This window comes from Neoarius graeffei, chromosome 17 (genome assembly GCF_027579695.1).
Source record: "Neoarius graeffei isolate fNeoGra1 chromosome 17, fNeoGra1.pri, whole genome shotgun sequence".
Lineage (NCBI taxonomy): Eukaryota > Metazoa > Chordata > Actinopteri > Siluriformes > Ariidae > Neoarius > Neoarius graeffei.
This window is the reverse complement of record NC_083585.1, coordinates 11,992,129-12,009,674: the sequence shown is the minus strand read 5'-3', so window position 1 is coordinate 12,009,674 and position 17,546 is coordinate 11,992,129. Positions and strand designations below refer to the sequence as shown.

At 42.0% G+C, this 17,546-nt stretch overlaps 1 protein-coding gene across 2 annotated transcripts in view; it reads left to right on the top strand.

Moving 5' to 3' along the window:
* The window catches only part of sars2 (seryl-tRNA synthetase 2, mitochondrial), an 83,913-nt gene that overhangs the window by 54,464 nt on the left and 11,903 nt on the right, over positions 1 to 17,546 (top strand). For both annotated transcript variants that reach the window (XM_060943724.1, XM_060943725.1), the window contains exon 8: positions 14,780 to 14,827. In XM_060943724.1, the coding sequence (XP_060799707.1) occupies positions 14,780 to 14,827 (48 nt within the window). The remainder of the gene's footprint in view (positions 1 to 14,779; positions 14,828 to 17,546) is intronic.

Sequence of the window (17,546 nt, the reverse complement as noted above, 5' to 3'; positions counted from 1 at the left end):
GGAGACGCTATTGGTTATTGGCTGCCTGTTGCCGGCAAAGTTGAACACGGAAGCAGTTCGAAGCGGAAAGCAAAGCATGAGATCATTTTTTTTTTCGTTGGATGACAAAAGAAACGGGCTCAAACCTGAAAGGGTAGAAATGCTTGTTTTCATCAAGAAAAACGTTCATTTCCTTAATTGAAATTACTGTACACCACTGTGAGATGTGTTCTTAAAAGCAAATTACCGGCACTGTGGCACTTTATTTTTTTTATTTGTTTACATTCCTGCCAGGTATTTTAAGGTTATTTTTTTTAATTTGTTATTTATTGTTCAAACTGCCTCACGTAAGTGCTCTGTTTGCTAACGGAGTTGTTGGATGTTAAAATAAGGTGTTAAATAAAAAATGAGGAACATCCTGGATCCGTTTCTTTCCTTGTCTTTATTTTTTATGGATTATAAGAAGTATCGGGGGCGGCACGGTGGTGTAGTGGTTAGCGCTGTCACCTCACAGCAAGAAGGTCCTGGGTTCGAGCCCCGTGGCCGGCGAGGGCCTTTCTGTGTGGAGTTTGCATGTTCTCCCCGTGTCCGCGTGGGTTTCCTCCGGGTGCTCCGGTTTCCCCCACAGTCCAAAGACATGCAGGTTAGGTTAACTGGTGACTCTAAATTGACCGTAGGTGTGAATGTGAGTGTGAATGGTTGTCTGTGTCTATGTGTCAGCCCTGTGATGACCTGGCGACTTGTCCAGGGTGTACCCCGCCTTTCGCCCGTAGTCAGCTGGGATAGGCTCCAGCTTGCCTGCGACCCTGTAGAAGGATAAAGCGGCTAGAGATAATGAGATGAGATGAGAAGAAGTATCGGATCGGGACTCGGTATCGGCAGATACTCAAAATCAAATGATCGGTATCGGATCGGAGGGCAAAAAAACCTGATCGGGACATCCCTACTAATTTTATCCCCAGTCTATCCCCAACGAGCATGCCTGTGGCAAGGAAAAACTCCCTCAGACGACACGAGGAAGAAACCTCGAGAGGAACCAGACTCAAAAGGGAACCCATCCCCATCTGGGCAACAACAGACAACATGACCGAACATTAACAGTCCTAACAAAGTCAGCTTTGTTGATGCTATAAACCCCCCACCAACGGAAACCCGAGTGCAAAACCGTTCACGACAACCGCAGTCCCAAAGTCAGCAAGTCAACTGCAGTCCCCAGCCACAAAAACACCACTGCAAGAGTCCAGAGCGTCCTCCAGGCGCGACCCCCAACTGTCCACATGGGGCTGCCCTCCACAGGAGCGATGCGATGAGACTCCAACCAGACACAGGGCACCAGGATGGACCGGGCAAGTCCGAGGAGCAGAAGAGGCCAGCATCTCGATCCCAGGACCGACATGTAACTCAGAGGGACAGATTTGGGAGGGGGGGAGAAGAGAGAGAAAACACAGGTGGTTAGGTATGCCCAATGTCACCTGAATAAGTAGGAACAGTATACATATTGCACTGAGAACAAGCAGGGACTCTGGCAACTAACTATGACAGCATAACTAAAAGGGGAGAGCCAGAAGGTGTAACAGGCATGAGGGAGCCCTGGGACATAAAGCAGCCAGCCACTACACCGTCAGCAAACTCGAGTGAGCAAGCAAGTGGGGGATTGATAGCATCCATACTTCCCAGTTTACCAAAACACTCTGTCTGAGGACCCTCCAGATCTACACCTTTATCTCATAAACACGATTAACAAAAGGCTTGACTAAACAGATGTTTTCAGCCTAGACTTAAACGCTGAGACTGTCTGATTCCCGAACACTACTTGGAAGGCTGTTCCATAACTGTGGGGCTTTGTAAGAAAAGGCTCTGCCCCCTGATGTAGCCTTCACTATATGAAGTACCAGCAGATAGCCTGCACCTTTTGATCCAAGTAGGCGTGGCGGGTCATAAAGGACCAGAAGTTCACTCAGGTACTGTGGTGCGAGACCGTTCAGTGCTTTAAAGGTCAATAGTAGTATTTTATCAATACAAAATTTGATTGGGAGCCAATGCAGTGTGGATAAGACAGGGGTGATGTGGTCATATTTTCTACAGGGATGAGAATTTTCCGCCAATCGGCGGATTTCCGACTTTTTCAGACCAAAATGATCGTTTTTGAGATCGATGCAAATCCGTTAAGAAATTTTCGGGGGGGGTATGGTTAACGATCTGTGGTCACCTTATAACGTCTTGGTGGGCTCCGGGTTGACACACTCGAGTCTTTCGACATGTCATAATTAACATTCACTTTTGCGACAATGTTCGACTTACTTGCAGTAGGTTTTTCGGGAAATCCCATCACGTGCAGTGTATAAACAAGTGTGCATGCTCTCTACGCGTGGCTTGCAATCGCCGTTCACCGACCCGTACATACTGTTTGACGATACGCATTGGTAACATCGGAAAGACACGTATTCAGGCGGGATATTTTAGCATATCGACAATGGCAAAAGTCTTGGATAAGAAAGAAGAGGATCGAGCGAGGGAGATTGATAAAGGTGCAGGAATAAAGAACTGTTTTCGATGGGCTTGGTTAGAAAGAACACAATGTCGAGATCGACAAGCAGACTGTCACAACGAAGCTCTGTGATCACATACGGAAACTAGACATCCCAGGAAAAGTACTTTGCTCATTGTGTTCTGATATGATAAACTACGCTAGTTGAGGGGCAAGGACTATCGAACTTCACCAAAAAAACACGAAGGTAGGGCGAAAATTATTTTGCCTGTTCAATGATTCATTATATTTATAATGTATATCGCACGAATCAATGCCGTGTGTGTCTCAAATACATGTCATATATAAGTGTGTATCTTTTTTATAAATGGGGTTAGCTTATCTAATGTAGCATGTTGGGGAGAATCATAGTATCATACCTACTTATTGCTCATTTCATAGGGGGATGGGGGGATTGCTGGCATGTGCTGCACGGGAGCGTCTGCCCAAATTTTTTAGGCCGAGATGAACTTGTTTTTGATTTGTAAAAAAATTTCCAATATGTAATGCCAATTGTACATGCCTGTTCTTTAATTCAAAATCACCATCTTGATCTTCAAATTGACCATATGGTACATGTATTACATTACACAACATCCTGTCCAGATAAAACCTAGTTAGTACACACAACAGTTGAAAGGGAAGTGACAAGTGATGTTAAATGTTGCCTGCTTAATATGCAAGACCTCCTGCTACCATGATAACATCAGAAGAAAGCTTAAGAGAATTATATGATAGAACTTTTTTCTGGTTTGCACTTCATTTTAAAGGATTAGAGTATTCAAAGACATGAATAGCAAAAATGCAGAAATATAATACTGTAGAGCTCGTTTATATTAAAAGGTGCATTGATTTTTTTTGAAATCATCAAATGTGAATTGATTAAAAACAAGTCTCTTGTTTTAATCATTTTCACCTGGTAGTCCACCAAGAAGGGGAATTTATTTCCAAATACATTGCAACATTTTTTGTAAACATGTATTTATTGAGTTTTAACAATTTGCAAACATACATTCAACAAAGCATATTACAGTCAAACTGTAAAAATAATCCACTCCCCCCACCCCAAAGGGAACGAAAAAAAAACCCCACACACTGACATGGGAAATGACATTACATAATCATACATGCATACATGCGCAGTTTAACATCACATGGTTTAGGTGATGGCAGTTAGGGACATAACACCTTCAAGTTTTCAGAGTTTCTTCAACTTCACAGTTTCCTAAGAATGCAAGAAAGGGGTTCCAGATCTCTTTGAATTTGACCGGTTTCTTTTGAATCGTGTACAACCCCGATTCCAAAAAAAGTTGGGACAAAGTACAAATTGTAAATAAAAACAGAATGCAATAATTTACAAATCTCAAAAACTGATATTGTATTCACAATAGAACATAGACAACATATCAAATGTCGAAAGTGAGACATTTTGAAATTTCATGCCAAATATTGGCTCATTTGAAATTTCATGACAGCAACACATCTCAAAAAAGTCGGGACAGGGGCAATAAGAGGCTGGAAAAGTTAAAGGTACAAAAAAGGAACAGCTGGAGGACCAAATTGCAACTCATTAGGTCAATTGGCAATAAGTCATTAACATGACTGGGTATAAAAAGAGCATCTTGGAGTGGCAGCGGCTCTCAGAAGTAAAGATGGGAAGAGGATCACCAATCCCCCTAATTCTGTGCCGACAAATAGTGGAGCAATATCAGAAAGGAGTTCGACAGTGTAAAATTGCAAAGGGTTTGAACATATCTACAGTGCATAAGATCATCAAAAGATTCAGAGAATCTGGAAGAATCTCTGTGCGTAAGGGTCAAGGCCGGAAAACCATACTGGGTGCCCGTGATCTTCGGGCCCTTAGATGGCACTGCATCACATACAGGCATGCTTCTGTATTGGAAATCACAAAATGGGCTCAGGAATATTTCCAGAGAACATTATCTGTGAACATAATTCACCGTGCCATCTGCCGTTGCCAGCTAAAACTCTATAGTTCAAAGAAGAAGCCGTATCTAAACGTGATCCAGAAGCGCAGATGTCTTCTCTGGGCTAAGGCTGATTTAAAATGGACTGTGGCAAAGTGGAAAACTGTTCTGTGGTCAGACGAATCAAAATTTGATGTTCTTTATGGAAATCAGGGACGCCGTGTCATTCGGACTAAAGGGGGGAAGGACGACCCAAGTTGTTATCAGCGCTCAGTTCAGAAGCCTGCATCTCTGATGGTATGGGGTTGCATTAGTGCATGTGGCATGGGCAGCTTACACATCTGGAAAGACACCATCAATGCTGAACGGTATATCCAGGTTCTAGAGCAACATATGCTCCCATCCAGACGACGTCTCTTTCAGGGAAGACCTTACATTTTCCAACATGACAATGCCAAACCACATACTGCATCAATTACAGCATCATGGCTGCGTAGAAGGGGGGTCCGGGTACTGAACTGGCCAGCCTGCAGTCCAGATCTTTCACCCATAGAAAACATTTCGCGCATCATAAAATGGAAGATATGACAAAGACCTAAGATAGTTGAGCAACTAGAATCCTACATTAGACAAGAATGGGTTAACATTCCTATCCCTAAACTTGAGCAACTTGTCTCCTCAGTCCCCAGACATTTACAGACTGTTGTAAAGAGAAAAGGGGATGTCTCACAGTGGTAAACATGGCCTTGTCCCAACTTTTTTGAGATGTGTTGTTGTCATGAAATTTAAATCCACCTAATTTTTCTCTTTAAATGATACATTTTCTCAGTTTAAACATTTGATGTGTCATCTATGTTCTATTCTGAATAAAATATGGAATTTTGAAACTTCCACATCATTTGCATTCCGTTTTTATTTACAATTTGTACTTTGTCCCAACTTTTTTGGAATCGGGGTTGTAAGTCAGCTTTTCGAGGACAAGGCAGGCTGATGGTTCTTTCAGCCAACGACCAACAGACGGCCTCTTGATATCTTTCCAACAGAGAGAGATCAAACGTCTAGCTTGTAATAGACATAGATCAGTCAATTTCCTCTCTTTGCTGTTTAACTTGCAGTCCACTGGGTATAGGTTAAGGATACAAAGTGTCGGGCAGTTGGGTACAGGATTCAAGGTCATCTGAGAAATGCATTCTATAACTTCATTCCAGAATTGTTGTATCTCAGGACAGTCCCACAGACAGTGAAATAAGGTGCCCTTTTCAGCATTACATTTAACACAGGTATCAGGGATATTTGGATTCATCTTATTCAGTCTATCTGGTGTAATATAAATTCTCATGATCCAATTATATTGAATTAATCTGAGATGGGTGTTTACTGTTAGATGGACTGTTGAGCACACGTCTCTCCAATCCGCTTCTGAGATCTTCTTGCAAGTCAGTTGCCCATCGAGCTTTCCTATGTTCAGTAGAGTCTTTATGATTTTTCACCAGTATATCATAGATTAAGGCTGCATCCACACAACGGCAACAAGATTTTTTTTTTTTTTTTAAATATCGTGTCCACATGGGCAACGGATCAGTAAAATATCAGGTTCATATGGCAACGCTTGCTGAAAATGATGCAATACACATGCCACATCTCTACGTGCACTGTAAGATGGTCCCATCGGAGACACCAGAACAATAGAAGTAGACGCATGCGCATAAACCCCTTCTTCTGTAGCATCAGCCACATAAAGTTTTGATTATTAGTCAGTAGCGTAAAATAGTATCTATTGTCTAAGACATTTATATTTCATATTAAAACGTCTATGTAAATTAATACATAGAAAACCTGGCCAGGCGCTGAACGTTCTTCTGCCTTCACTTTAAGAGAAATTCAGGGTGAGCATGAGCCTAGGTTCTTCCCTGTCACTGTCACACGCGCACACCTTCTCACTCCCTGTCCTATGGCTATAGTCCCTTTTAAATCACGTGCTCGTTTTTTGAATGGAGATGCAGAAAGAGGAATGAACGGGGGTAGATGGGGAGAGAGAGAGAGGAATGAACGGGGGTAGATGGAAGCCGGTACGCCAACATTGAGATCCTCCAGAGTTCTTTAATGGTCCGGAATAAATTGAATGCTACATGGATTACTTTGTTGTTCTACGCCCTTTTTGAGGAATGTATTGTCGGACTTAAACCAACATCTGAAGAGGTGAGATCGCTCCTTTTTTTTTTTTTTCCCCTATTTTTGCTGGTGGGATTGTCATGTGGTTGTGACATCATCGTAAACAAATCCGTTCTACTCATCCAGACGACTTCGCAACGGCACCGTTGCCAGACTTTTCCACTCTGGAACCCTTTCTCAAAAGATTTCATTTTGGGGCACCCAAAACGCCGGTGCCATGTGGACGCCAGGCCGAAACGATAATTTTATCAGATTCACCTGAATCCGTTGCTGTGTGGACAGGGCCTAAGGATATCTGACCCTTACCAGTACAATTATTCACTGCAAGATTTTCCAATATGGACAGAGGGGGTTGTATACAAGAGTGAGTCTGTGCATAAACAAAACTTCTTAACTGTAAATATTTAAATAAGTGTGTCCGGGGAATGTCATATTCATTTCTGAGTTCTTCAAATGAAGCTAGTTTGCCTTCCTTATACAAATCCATAACTTTACAAATGCCTTTTGTACCCCACATTTTAAAACCTTGGTCTTTTCTGCCAGGAGAGAAGTTATCATTTCCCCATATTGGTGAAAAGCCTGAAAACAAAGTAGATTCTCCAAGAAATGACTGTCCATGGTGCCAGACATTAATAGTATTCCTCACAAAAGGGTTAACAGTAAGCCGCTTCAGTTTTTTGACAGATGCAGAGTATAAATAAGTGTCTAGTCGCAGGCCTCCAGTGCAAACTTTCGATTTGTACCCATGGTAAGCACGGTTCAGGTGAAAACCAGTACATTGCAGCTCTAATTTGAGCCGCCCAGAAATACCACTGTACGTGGGGAAACTGTAACCCTCCCCTTTCATATGGCAGGTAAAGAAGTGATGGTCTCAACCTTGACCTTCTATTATTCCAAATAAACTTTGTAAATAGTTTCTTCATTTTTGAGAAAAACTGTGGTGGCGGGGGTAAAGGGATCGATTGAAATAGATATAAAAACTTTGGTAGTACATTCATCTTGATTATATTTATACGTCCTAGTAGAGAGATTGGTATTGATGACCAACTATTCATGGATTCAGTTACTTTAGAAATCACAGGATCATGGTTGCGAGGTGTTAAATCCTTAATGTTTGGGGTAATGGTGATACCAAGATATTTAAATCCATTTAGTGCATTATTAAAGGGGTGGTTTATAACTGGATATATTTGTTCCTGCTCATTCAAAAAGATGATAGAGGATTTTGTTTCGTTATTTTAAAGCCTGAAAACTTTCCAAATTTGTCAATTAAGTTAATCAAATTAAGAATGGAGTTACTTAGATCTGTTACAAGTAAAAGGGTGTCATCAGTGTACATTACAATTCGGTGTTCAGTGTCCGATATTTTTGTACCTGAAATCGAGGGGTGTGACCTCACTGCTATCGCAAATGGTTCCATTGACAAGACAAATAGCATTGGTGAGAGAGGGCACCCCTGACGGGTTCCTCTTGTGAGTTTGAAAGGGGATGATATTAAATGGTTGGTGGAGACTTCTGCCATTGGATCAGTATAAAGTGTCTCAATCCATTTTCGAAGGTAATTACTAAGGCCAAAACGAGAGAGCACCTCAAATAAATAGCTCCATTCCACTCTGTCAAATGCTTTCTCAGCATCTAAAGACAGAATAGCGGTGTCAGGGGCGCCCTCCCTCACATGTATCAAATTCAACACTCTTCTGACATTGTGGAAGGCTTGACGGTCTTTCACAAAACCATTCTGGTCCAGGTTAATCACAGTTGGGAGCACCGGTTCCAGTCTTCTTGCAATTACTTTAGCGATAATCTTAGCATCTGTGTTGAGCAGAGAAATGGGTCTATATGAAGTACAGTTGGTGGGGGATTTATTGGGTTTCAAAATGAGTGTTATCAGCACGCTCCTCAGGGAGTCTGGGAGACGACCCTGTTGAAAAGACTCGTCATACATAGCTAAAAGAGGTTCAATTAATTTATCTTTAAATTTCTTATAAATATCAACTGGGAGACCATCAGGGCCTGCGGCCTTACCTCCTCTCATATTGGTGATAGCATCAGCGATTTCTGAAGCATCTAGTTTCTTATCCATATCTTTTTTTAAAAATCATCTGGTATGGAGGGAATATAAAGACCGTCCAGGAATTCGGATTGGACTTGCAATTTTTCTGAGGATTTGGATGAATATAATATTTTATAGTAAGTGTAAAAGGTATCATTAATTTCCTGAGGGTTTGTTGTTATTGCTCCATTCGGAGTTTGAATTGCAGTAACTGCCCTGTCTGCGTCCAGTTTCTTTATTCGCCAGGCCAGTAATCTCCCGGGTTTCTCACCTTGATCGTAATAGCTCTGTTTTAGCCTGATTAAACTGTTTTCTGCTTTCAATGTGGACAATTCCTCATATTGGGCTTCAAGTAACGTCAAGTCTTGTTTAATTTTTAGGGAGTTATCCAAAAATGACTCCCTTTCCAACCTTCTAATTTTTTGGTCAAGCTCATTTCATTTTTAATTTGGATTTGTTTATTTTTGAACTGGTGTAAGATATGATCATGCCCCGGATGTACGCCTTAAAGGCTTCCCATCTGACAACAGCAGAGGTCTCATCTGTATTTGTAATAAAGAAAAAATCAATTTGTGCCTCTAAAAATTGCAGGAAGTTTGAATCGGAAAGCCATCTGGGGTGGAATCTCCATCTAGGAGTGCTTTCAACTGCTCCTTGAGTTCTATATACAAGTGAAGTAGGGGAGTGGTCTGACAGTAGTATGCTGTTATAGTTACATTCTATCACAGAGGGAAACATGGAATTAGAGATCAGGAAGTAATCTATACGCAAGTATGTCTTAAATCGAGGAGAGTAAAAGGAGAATTCCAGTTTATCTGAGTTTAATCTCCTCCAGGGGTCACACAAGTTCAAATCCTTTATATACTGTAACAGCTTCTTTCTACTTTGTATATGAGAGGAGTCCACCCCAGATGATCGATCCAATTTAGGATCTAAAGTACAGTTGAAATCACCTGCAATAAGCGCCTTCCCTAGAAGAGAAGAAATTAGTAAAAATAAATTTTCAAAGAATTTAGGGTTGTCGTCGTTAGGGGCATATATATTAATCATGTTTATCTTTTCATTTATCAATGTGCCCTGGACAATCAGGTACCTACCCCCCACATCCTGAATAACATTGTCTACTTTAAAGGGTACCGATTTTATAAATCAATATAATCACCCCGCAAGTGTGTGAAAGGTGGGAGGCAGAAATTACCTGCCCTGACCATCTCCTTTTTATTTTAATCACCTCATCTGATAGTAAGTGGGGTTTCTTGAAGATATACTACTGATGATTTCATTTGTTTAATCCTACTAAGTACCTGCTTCATTTTAGCCAATTTCACCATACCTCTAACATTCCTGGACGTAAACTTCAAATTTAGATTAGAAGGCATCTAAAATCTAATATACCATAAACATTTTCAACCATACCATATATGAATAGGAAGGAATGGTGTAAACTGAAAACTCGTTTTTGTATTTTGTTCTTTCAAAACAATTAGATTGTATGTCATTGTGCCACGCCTCAAAATAAAAACGTACATTAGTAACCCCTAAAATAGTCCCAATGTTGTCTCCCCAAACGAGACGACGTATCCCCCCTATTAACATGAGCTAACTAAACGCCCAACTGATCCACTAACAACGAGGAGCAGTTATAAACTGATGAATCGCACAGTAAACAAGCCCTCGCCCACAATCGGCTTAGTAGGCTACGATAAGCGAACATATAGTCTATGTACACTTGCATATCTGTCTGGGGTGTGGGATTAAAACCACTTAAGTGCATGGTATCAATCGGGTACAACTTAAAGCATTATAAAACAGACCGTACCTTTCCTTAGGAGGCTAGATGAAAAACAAAGTTCAAAGTTCAAATTGAATGTTCACACCAGTTGCTGTTGCTGCCGTGGAGAAGTTCAGTCACTAATAGTGGTCATCGCAGTGTAATCTCTCTAGTCCTGGGAAGGCTGCTCTAATTCTTTGATGAACGACTCCACACTTGCCGGATCAGCAAACGCGCGAGGTTTCCCTTTGTAGAACACCCTGAGTTTAGCGGGGTAAATGATGCCGTAATCTATCTTCAGGACTCGCAGTTGCTGTTTCACACCATCAAAGCGCTTTCTTTTCTTGTGCAGCTCTGTGGAGATGTCTTGAAAAAACATGACATGGCGGCCTTCATACATGATCTTGCCCTTTTCTCTAGCCGCTTGCATGACTCGGACCTTGTCGCGGAAGTTCAAGAACTTCATAATCATGACTGGTGGAGCAGAGGACCGCGGAGCACTTGGTAGTCTATGCGCTCTTTCGATAACCAGCGGGACAGGGAAGGTCTCCAGTCCCAGGATGTCGGGTAGCCACTTTTCCAGAAAAGCAGCCGCGTTGCCTTTTTCAACTTTTTCTGGGAGGTTCACCAACCTGAGATTTGAGCGGCGGCTCCTGTTTTCTAAATCGTCCACCTTAGAGGTGAGTTCAGATACCTGCTTCTCCATCACTGCCAGTTTGGTTTTCTCACTGGCAACCTGATCCTCTACGTCACCAATACGATTCTCCGCTTGTTGCAATCTTCCCGAAAAGTCTTTAATATCCGACTTGATCCCGTTAATTGCAGTCAGGACTCCGTCAAACTTCGAGCCAAACTCGTCTTTCAGGGCTATAATTGCTTCCAAGATCCCAGCTGCTCCAGGGGTCTGCTCATCGCTAGTTAGCCTTCTAGCATCTTCCCTTGTTTCCTCGAATCGGTCGGATTCCTGAGTCTTTTTCTAGTGGCCCGCGGTGGTTATAGGTTGTTTGTTCGACATGTCATCGAGTCCAGATACACTTAGCTTTAGTTTTGGTAAAGGAGTGTGTTCGCTTCTAACTCAGGATACTTTAATTAGCCAATTGCTGTGGAGAGCTCGAAAAATGCGACCGCTCAGCTCCGCGCCATAGCCACTCCCCCCACATTGCAACTTTTTACTGATAAAATTAATGGTTTTGGGGTAAAAAAAAAAAAGCCAAAAATCATTAGCTCCTGCCCCCTGGGCCCCCACCAGGGCTCTGCCCCTGGGCCCTGCTGGGTGCCTGCGGCCCCCAAACCCCCGGCTTTTTTCAGACTTTTTAAAATATTTTTCATTCTCATCCCTGACTCTAGGACCTTGATTTTCAAATGAAATGCAAAATTTACTTTCATCTGAAAAGAGGACTTTGGACCACTGAGCAACAGTCCAGTTTTTTCTTCCCTTAGCCCAGGTAAGACGCTCAGGAGTGGCTTGATATTAGGAATGCGACAGTTGTAGCCCCTTTCTGAAGATGTCTGTGTTGTGGCTCTTGATGCACTGACGCCAGCCTCAGTCCACTCCTTGTGAAAGCTCTCCAAAGTTCTTGAATCCACTTTTGACAATCCTCTCAAGGCTGTGGTCATTCCTGTTGCTTGTGCACCTTTTCCAGCCAGCCTTTTCAGCAATGACCTTTTGTGGCTTACCCTCCTTGTGGAGGGTGTCGATCGTCTTCTGAATAACTGTCAAGTCAGCAGTCTTCCCCATGATTTTGGTTGCATGTACTGAACTAGACTGAAAGATGCACAGTATTTATACTGTTTTACCCAAACTCGAAATGAAATGTTCATATTTTGAGGGGGGGGTTTTTTGGGTGTGTTTTGCATTGTAGGCTATAATTATCAAAATAGAAAAAGGTTTGAGACATTTTAGTTTACATGTAATGAATCTAGAATATAATTTTTCACTTTCTTAAATAACTAATGGAAAATATTGAACTTTTTCACGATATTCTAATTGTTTGCACTAGTACATCTCTAGGACACATGATGGGTGAGTACTGTAGTTGAATTTATGTTCTGTGGTTCAGTTTGGTCCTTTGCCAGTTACCTTCCAATACCCCACCGTCATAAAACAGCTGCCACATGGGATGGGTGAGGGCTGGTACATTACATTATCATGTATCAATGGGAGTTGCTTGCAATTTTTCAACAATTAATTATTTTACACCTCAGTAATCCCATATGCAGCAGAGTTACTAGACACAACAATGTTACATCTACCAAGGGTAAGAACTGAGCTGGCCAAGAAATCCTTTTATCATGGATGTATTGTTTTTAATAGATTTGAGTTTATATTTTGTTTTTTATACACTGTATTTTATTTGTGTAGTTATTTTTATTTGTAACTAATCTGAATATATCGGATATACTAGATATATTGTGAATATTGTAATATAAATTGACTTTCTTTTTTAGATTTTATTTATTTTATGTTGTGTGAAGCAGGGCTCCTTTTAATAGCAGAGGTGTGTAGCCACTGATTGGCCTGCCCTGTTGCTTTATTTAAATAAAGGTATCTAACTATCAAACATCTGAGTGAAGAATATGGTTTGGCCTCCCAAATAACGCATTCTAAAATTAGGAAGTTTAAATTCTGTATGATCATTAGTCCAGAACGAATTTATCTAAGCTAACCATAGGAGTTTTACCATGCCAGATGAAGCATCTCATCAAACTGTTGAGAAAGGAGAAAAAAGACTGTGGCAACAGTATAACAAATAACTGCAACAAATAGAGGAAATTGGCTGATTGCATTAATTTTTAGAAGTGTGGTAGGGCCATACTTTGTTTGGTACCCTCACCAATAGACTAGTGTTGTTTTGTGGTGATTCTTTTGATCATCTATCTATTGATTGATTGTAGAGCCAGCTGTTAAGCACTTGAAAGGAAACGTGACCAGTATTCAACGTGACACAGAATATTCACATACAATTAGCAGGGATTTACCCGGAAATCCGGATATTTGACACAACTCTTGAAAATCTCCGGTTTTCCAAATGGAGAAATTTATTTTTTGGATTTTTCGCGTTCCTAGATGCGGCGTAGTACTTTGCATCGTCCTTGCATGGGCACAGTCCTTAAATAGCCCAAACATAGTTCACTGATTAAAGACAGGTGTTCTTTGTTAACGGCACACGTGCCGGAGCTCGTTAGGCGCGCACGCTTGCCCAAGGCGCGCCTTCAGGTGCACGTGCTAAGGTGTGCAGGACTGACACCGTTCTGTGCAAGCGCAACACAATCACATGAGAGAGCATGTTCAAGCTGTCAGTGTAGCTGCACTCGTTTTAGTTGCAAATTACAAGTATTTCCTCGTGTTAATAATTCGCCATGTCAAAACAAGCAAAACTTTCCTCCTTTCGACGTGAAGAGAGGTAAGCAATTTATTTTTTATATATATATATATATATATATATATATATATATATATATATATATATATATAAAATAATTTTTTTTTCCATCAAAGTTGCATTTTGTGGTTTCGAAGCTAAGTTTTAGTGCCGTTTCTAGAACACATCAAGAAAACGTGGAAGAAACAGCAATAATGGAAGAGCCGGTTTCTAAGCTACCTAATGTACTCAGGATGCCAGTGTGTGACACCTCCCCCCTTGAAAAATCCTAGCTACGCCCCTGATTTACATGAGAAATTTGGTATTCATTGGTGTTTAAATTTACAGACAATACGAACTAATGTAAACAATTGGCTTCAACTTGCATAAATATGAATTGGAAATTTTTAGTTCACTTTGGCTTATGCAAACGCACAGCTCTACTAAAAGATTGATAAACGAGGCTCAATGTCCCCAACATTTGAAACCTGAAAGCTTTAGAAACTCTAACAGGCCTTTACTTTTTAACAGTACTGTTTTGGGATTTTGCTGACTTTACGTTCAACTGTCTGATTATTTTTTTTCAAAGTAATGAACTGTGTAGCCAGGAAAATCACCGTGTTTTCTAAATGCACTCCTGAAAATTCCTCTTTAACTAGGGGAATTAAATTTGATATTTTTGACATGTTAATCATTAATGTACATGAAATAAAAAGACTTAAAAGTTAGAACTTATTTTAGTGAAAATAAGTACTAGAATGCAGGGTTTTGCGTGTTATGTTACTAAAATATTTTTGGGGGATGTTGCCCCCCCCCCAAAATCTTAGTTTGACTTTCAAAAGTTCAGGTTTTTTTTTTTCTTTGCTGCACTTTCATCTCTAAATTGGTGGGTTTGTTTTTTTTTTAAATTGCTTAAAGCATAACTAGTGTAATATGCTTTAAGTATTTATGCTGAACCATAACTGAAAGAATTTTTGTACCTTTCAGGGGTTTATCCCAATGGTTGTTCCAGACATGCTAAAAGGAGTTGTGTTTGTAAGTAGCTTTTCATCTCTTTCATAAGTACCAGAGCATTTAATTCTATTTTTCTATTTAATTTAGTGAGGTTTTTTTTAATTGTTTTTATTTCATTTATTTTTTTTTTTTGGTTCAAGCAGTGTGTATTGGGTATCATGTCTGAACAAATGCCATGGAATAGTGCTTTAAGATAACAGCTTAAGACAGAACATGGGGAAAAAAATCTCTTTCCTCAAGAAATCTAACACATGATTTTCTTAAAGTTTCATCTGTATGACCCACTTTGAAGAACAATTTTAAACTTGTGTGATTTTAACAATTTAATTGTCTCTACATGATTTTACACTACTGTGATGTCCAGTGACATTTACCAGACCTGTAAATCTTATATGAATTTTGTGTGGGAAGATCACAATTTAACATTGCCAAAAGAGCAGTCTTGGACATGTTTAAACATTTTAAGCTGTAGGCAAGCAGTGGAAAAATGTTGACCACATAGACAATAGGTTTATTTATTCACTTGTTTATTGTAAAAGGATTTTAAAAATGCACTGTTTTGGCGGAAATGCTAAATTTCTTGTCTCTTTTAGCCTATTAGTTTTAGACAGTTTAGCATGATCTTTGAAATGGTAAATTGTGAGCAGGGAAATAATCAATTCTGTACAAGCCTAGCTTTTTGCCCTAGCTGACTGTAGAATCTGCCCGGATGTGGGTGGAGTACAGAAGTACGGCAGGCTGTTTATTAGCTTCAAATTGGCTTTTCAGAACAAATCTCTATCACAGACATTGTGAGACACACACACACACACACACACACACACAGCGTCATGTTCTGGTCTCCCTTCCTCTATTCCTCTCGCTCCTTTTATGGGGCGCCGTCACTACAAGAGACATACACACACACACACACACACGTGCTAATTGACAACAGGTGTAGCGATTCGACCACTCACCTTCCCTGATTCCGCCCTCCATTCACAGACCGCCGCTCGGCCACGTCCCCGCTGCCACATACCCCCTCTGTCCGACTCAGGCCGGGGAGCCGTCCGGCCTGCAGTGGACTCCTCCCCCCCCGGACGGGACAGGAAGTCCGCCACCACCATCTGCGCCCCTGGCCTGTGGACCACCTTGAATTTGAATGGCTGGAAGGCAAGATACCAACGGGTGATCTTCGCGTTGGCATCCTTCATGCGGTGGAGCCACTGGAGGGGCGCGTGGTCTGAACAGAGAGTGAAAGGGCGTCCCAGTAGGTAGTACCAGAGGGCAAGGACCGCCCACTTGATCGTTAGGCACTCTTTCTCTATCGTGCTGTACCTGGCTTCATGCATTGACAGCTTCCAGCTAATGTACAGCACCGGACGTTCCTCCTCCTCCACCCTCTGGGACAGAACGGCCCCCAGCCCTCTGTCCAATGCGTCAGTCTGCAAAATAAAGGGTAGAGAGAAGTCAGGGGAGTGCAAAAGTGGCCCCCCACACAGTGCAGCCTTTACCCTAGAGAAAGCCTGTTGGCATTGCTCCGTCCACTGGACCGGATCTGGTGCTCCCTTTTTAGTGAGATCGGTCAGTGGGCTGGTGACATCCGAATAACTAGGTATGAACCTCCGATAGTAGCCAGCCAGCCCCAGGATCTGTCTCGCCCCCTTTTTGGTCTTGGGCCTTTTGGCAGGCCGCAATTGCTGCAGTCTTGTTAATTTGGGGACACACCTGCCCATGACCCAAGTAGAAACCCAGATATCGTACTTCCACCTGCCCAATTGCACACTTTTTTTGGGTTAGCTGTGAGACCCACACACCTCAGCAACTTTAGGATGGCCCTAAGGTGCTTGAGGTGCCACGGCCAGTCATTGCTATAGATGATATCATCGAGATGCATGGGGGCGGAGAACCCTGTCCATGAGCTGCTGGAACGTCGCGGGAGACCCAAACAGTGTGGAAAAGGCCGTTTTCTCTCTGGATAGAGGAGTCAAGGGGATCTGCCAATATCCCTGCGTTAAATCCAGTGTCGAATAAAAATGAGCAGTGCCTAATTGATCGAGCAGCTCATCAGTGCGAGGCATTGGGTATGTGTCGAATTTAGACACCGCGTTGACCTTTCTATAGTCCACACAGAACCGGACCGACCCATCGGTCTTGGGGACCAGGAGCACTGGGCTGCTCCAGTCACTGTGGGACTCCTCGACTATGCCCATTTCGGGCATGGCCTTGTTCATCCTGGGCCACCTTTTTTTTTTTTTTTTTTTTGGTGTGTGTGTGTTTTGGGCAGGTGGTAAGGGCGGCTGCACACTACCACCCCCGGGGACGTCTCAATGTGGTGTTCTATGAGGTGGGTGCAGCTGGGCAGGGGTGAAAACACATCAGAAAATTCTTTCTGCAACTGGGCTACCTCCGTGAGTTGGGCTGGGGAGAGGTGGTCTCCACAAGGGACTGGAGTGGTTGGTGATGTCAATTTTTTAATTTATTTTTTGAACCTCCAGTCCCAGCTCCGCCTTCTTCGAGATTACTGACTCCAATGCCACGGGGACCTCCTCATTCCAGTGTTTTAACAGATTGAGGTGGTAAATTTTCAATGCCCCACCCCTGTCCATTCGCCTCACCCCACAGTCAACGTCCCCGACTCGCTGTGTAACCTTAAATGACCCTTGCCACCTGGCGATCAATTTGGAGCTCGACGTGGGCAGTAATACGAGCACTTTTGTCGCCTGGTGTGAATTCTCTAAGGCGCGTGCCCCTGTCATAC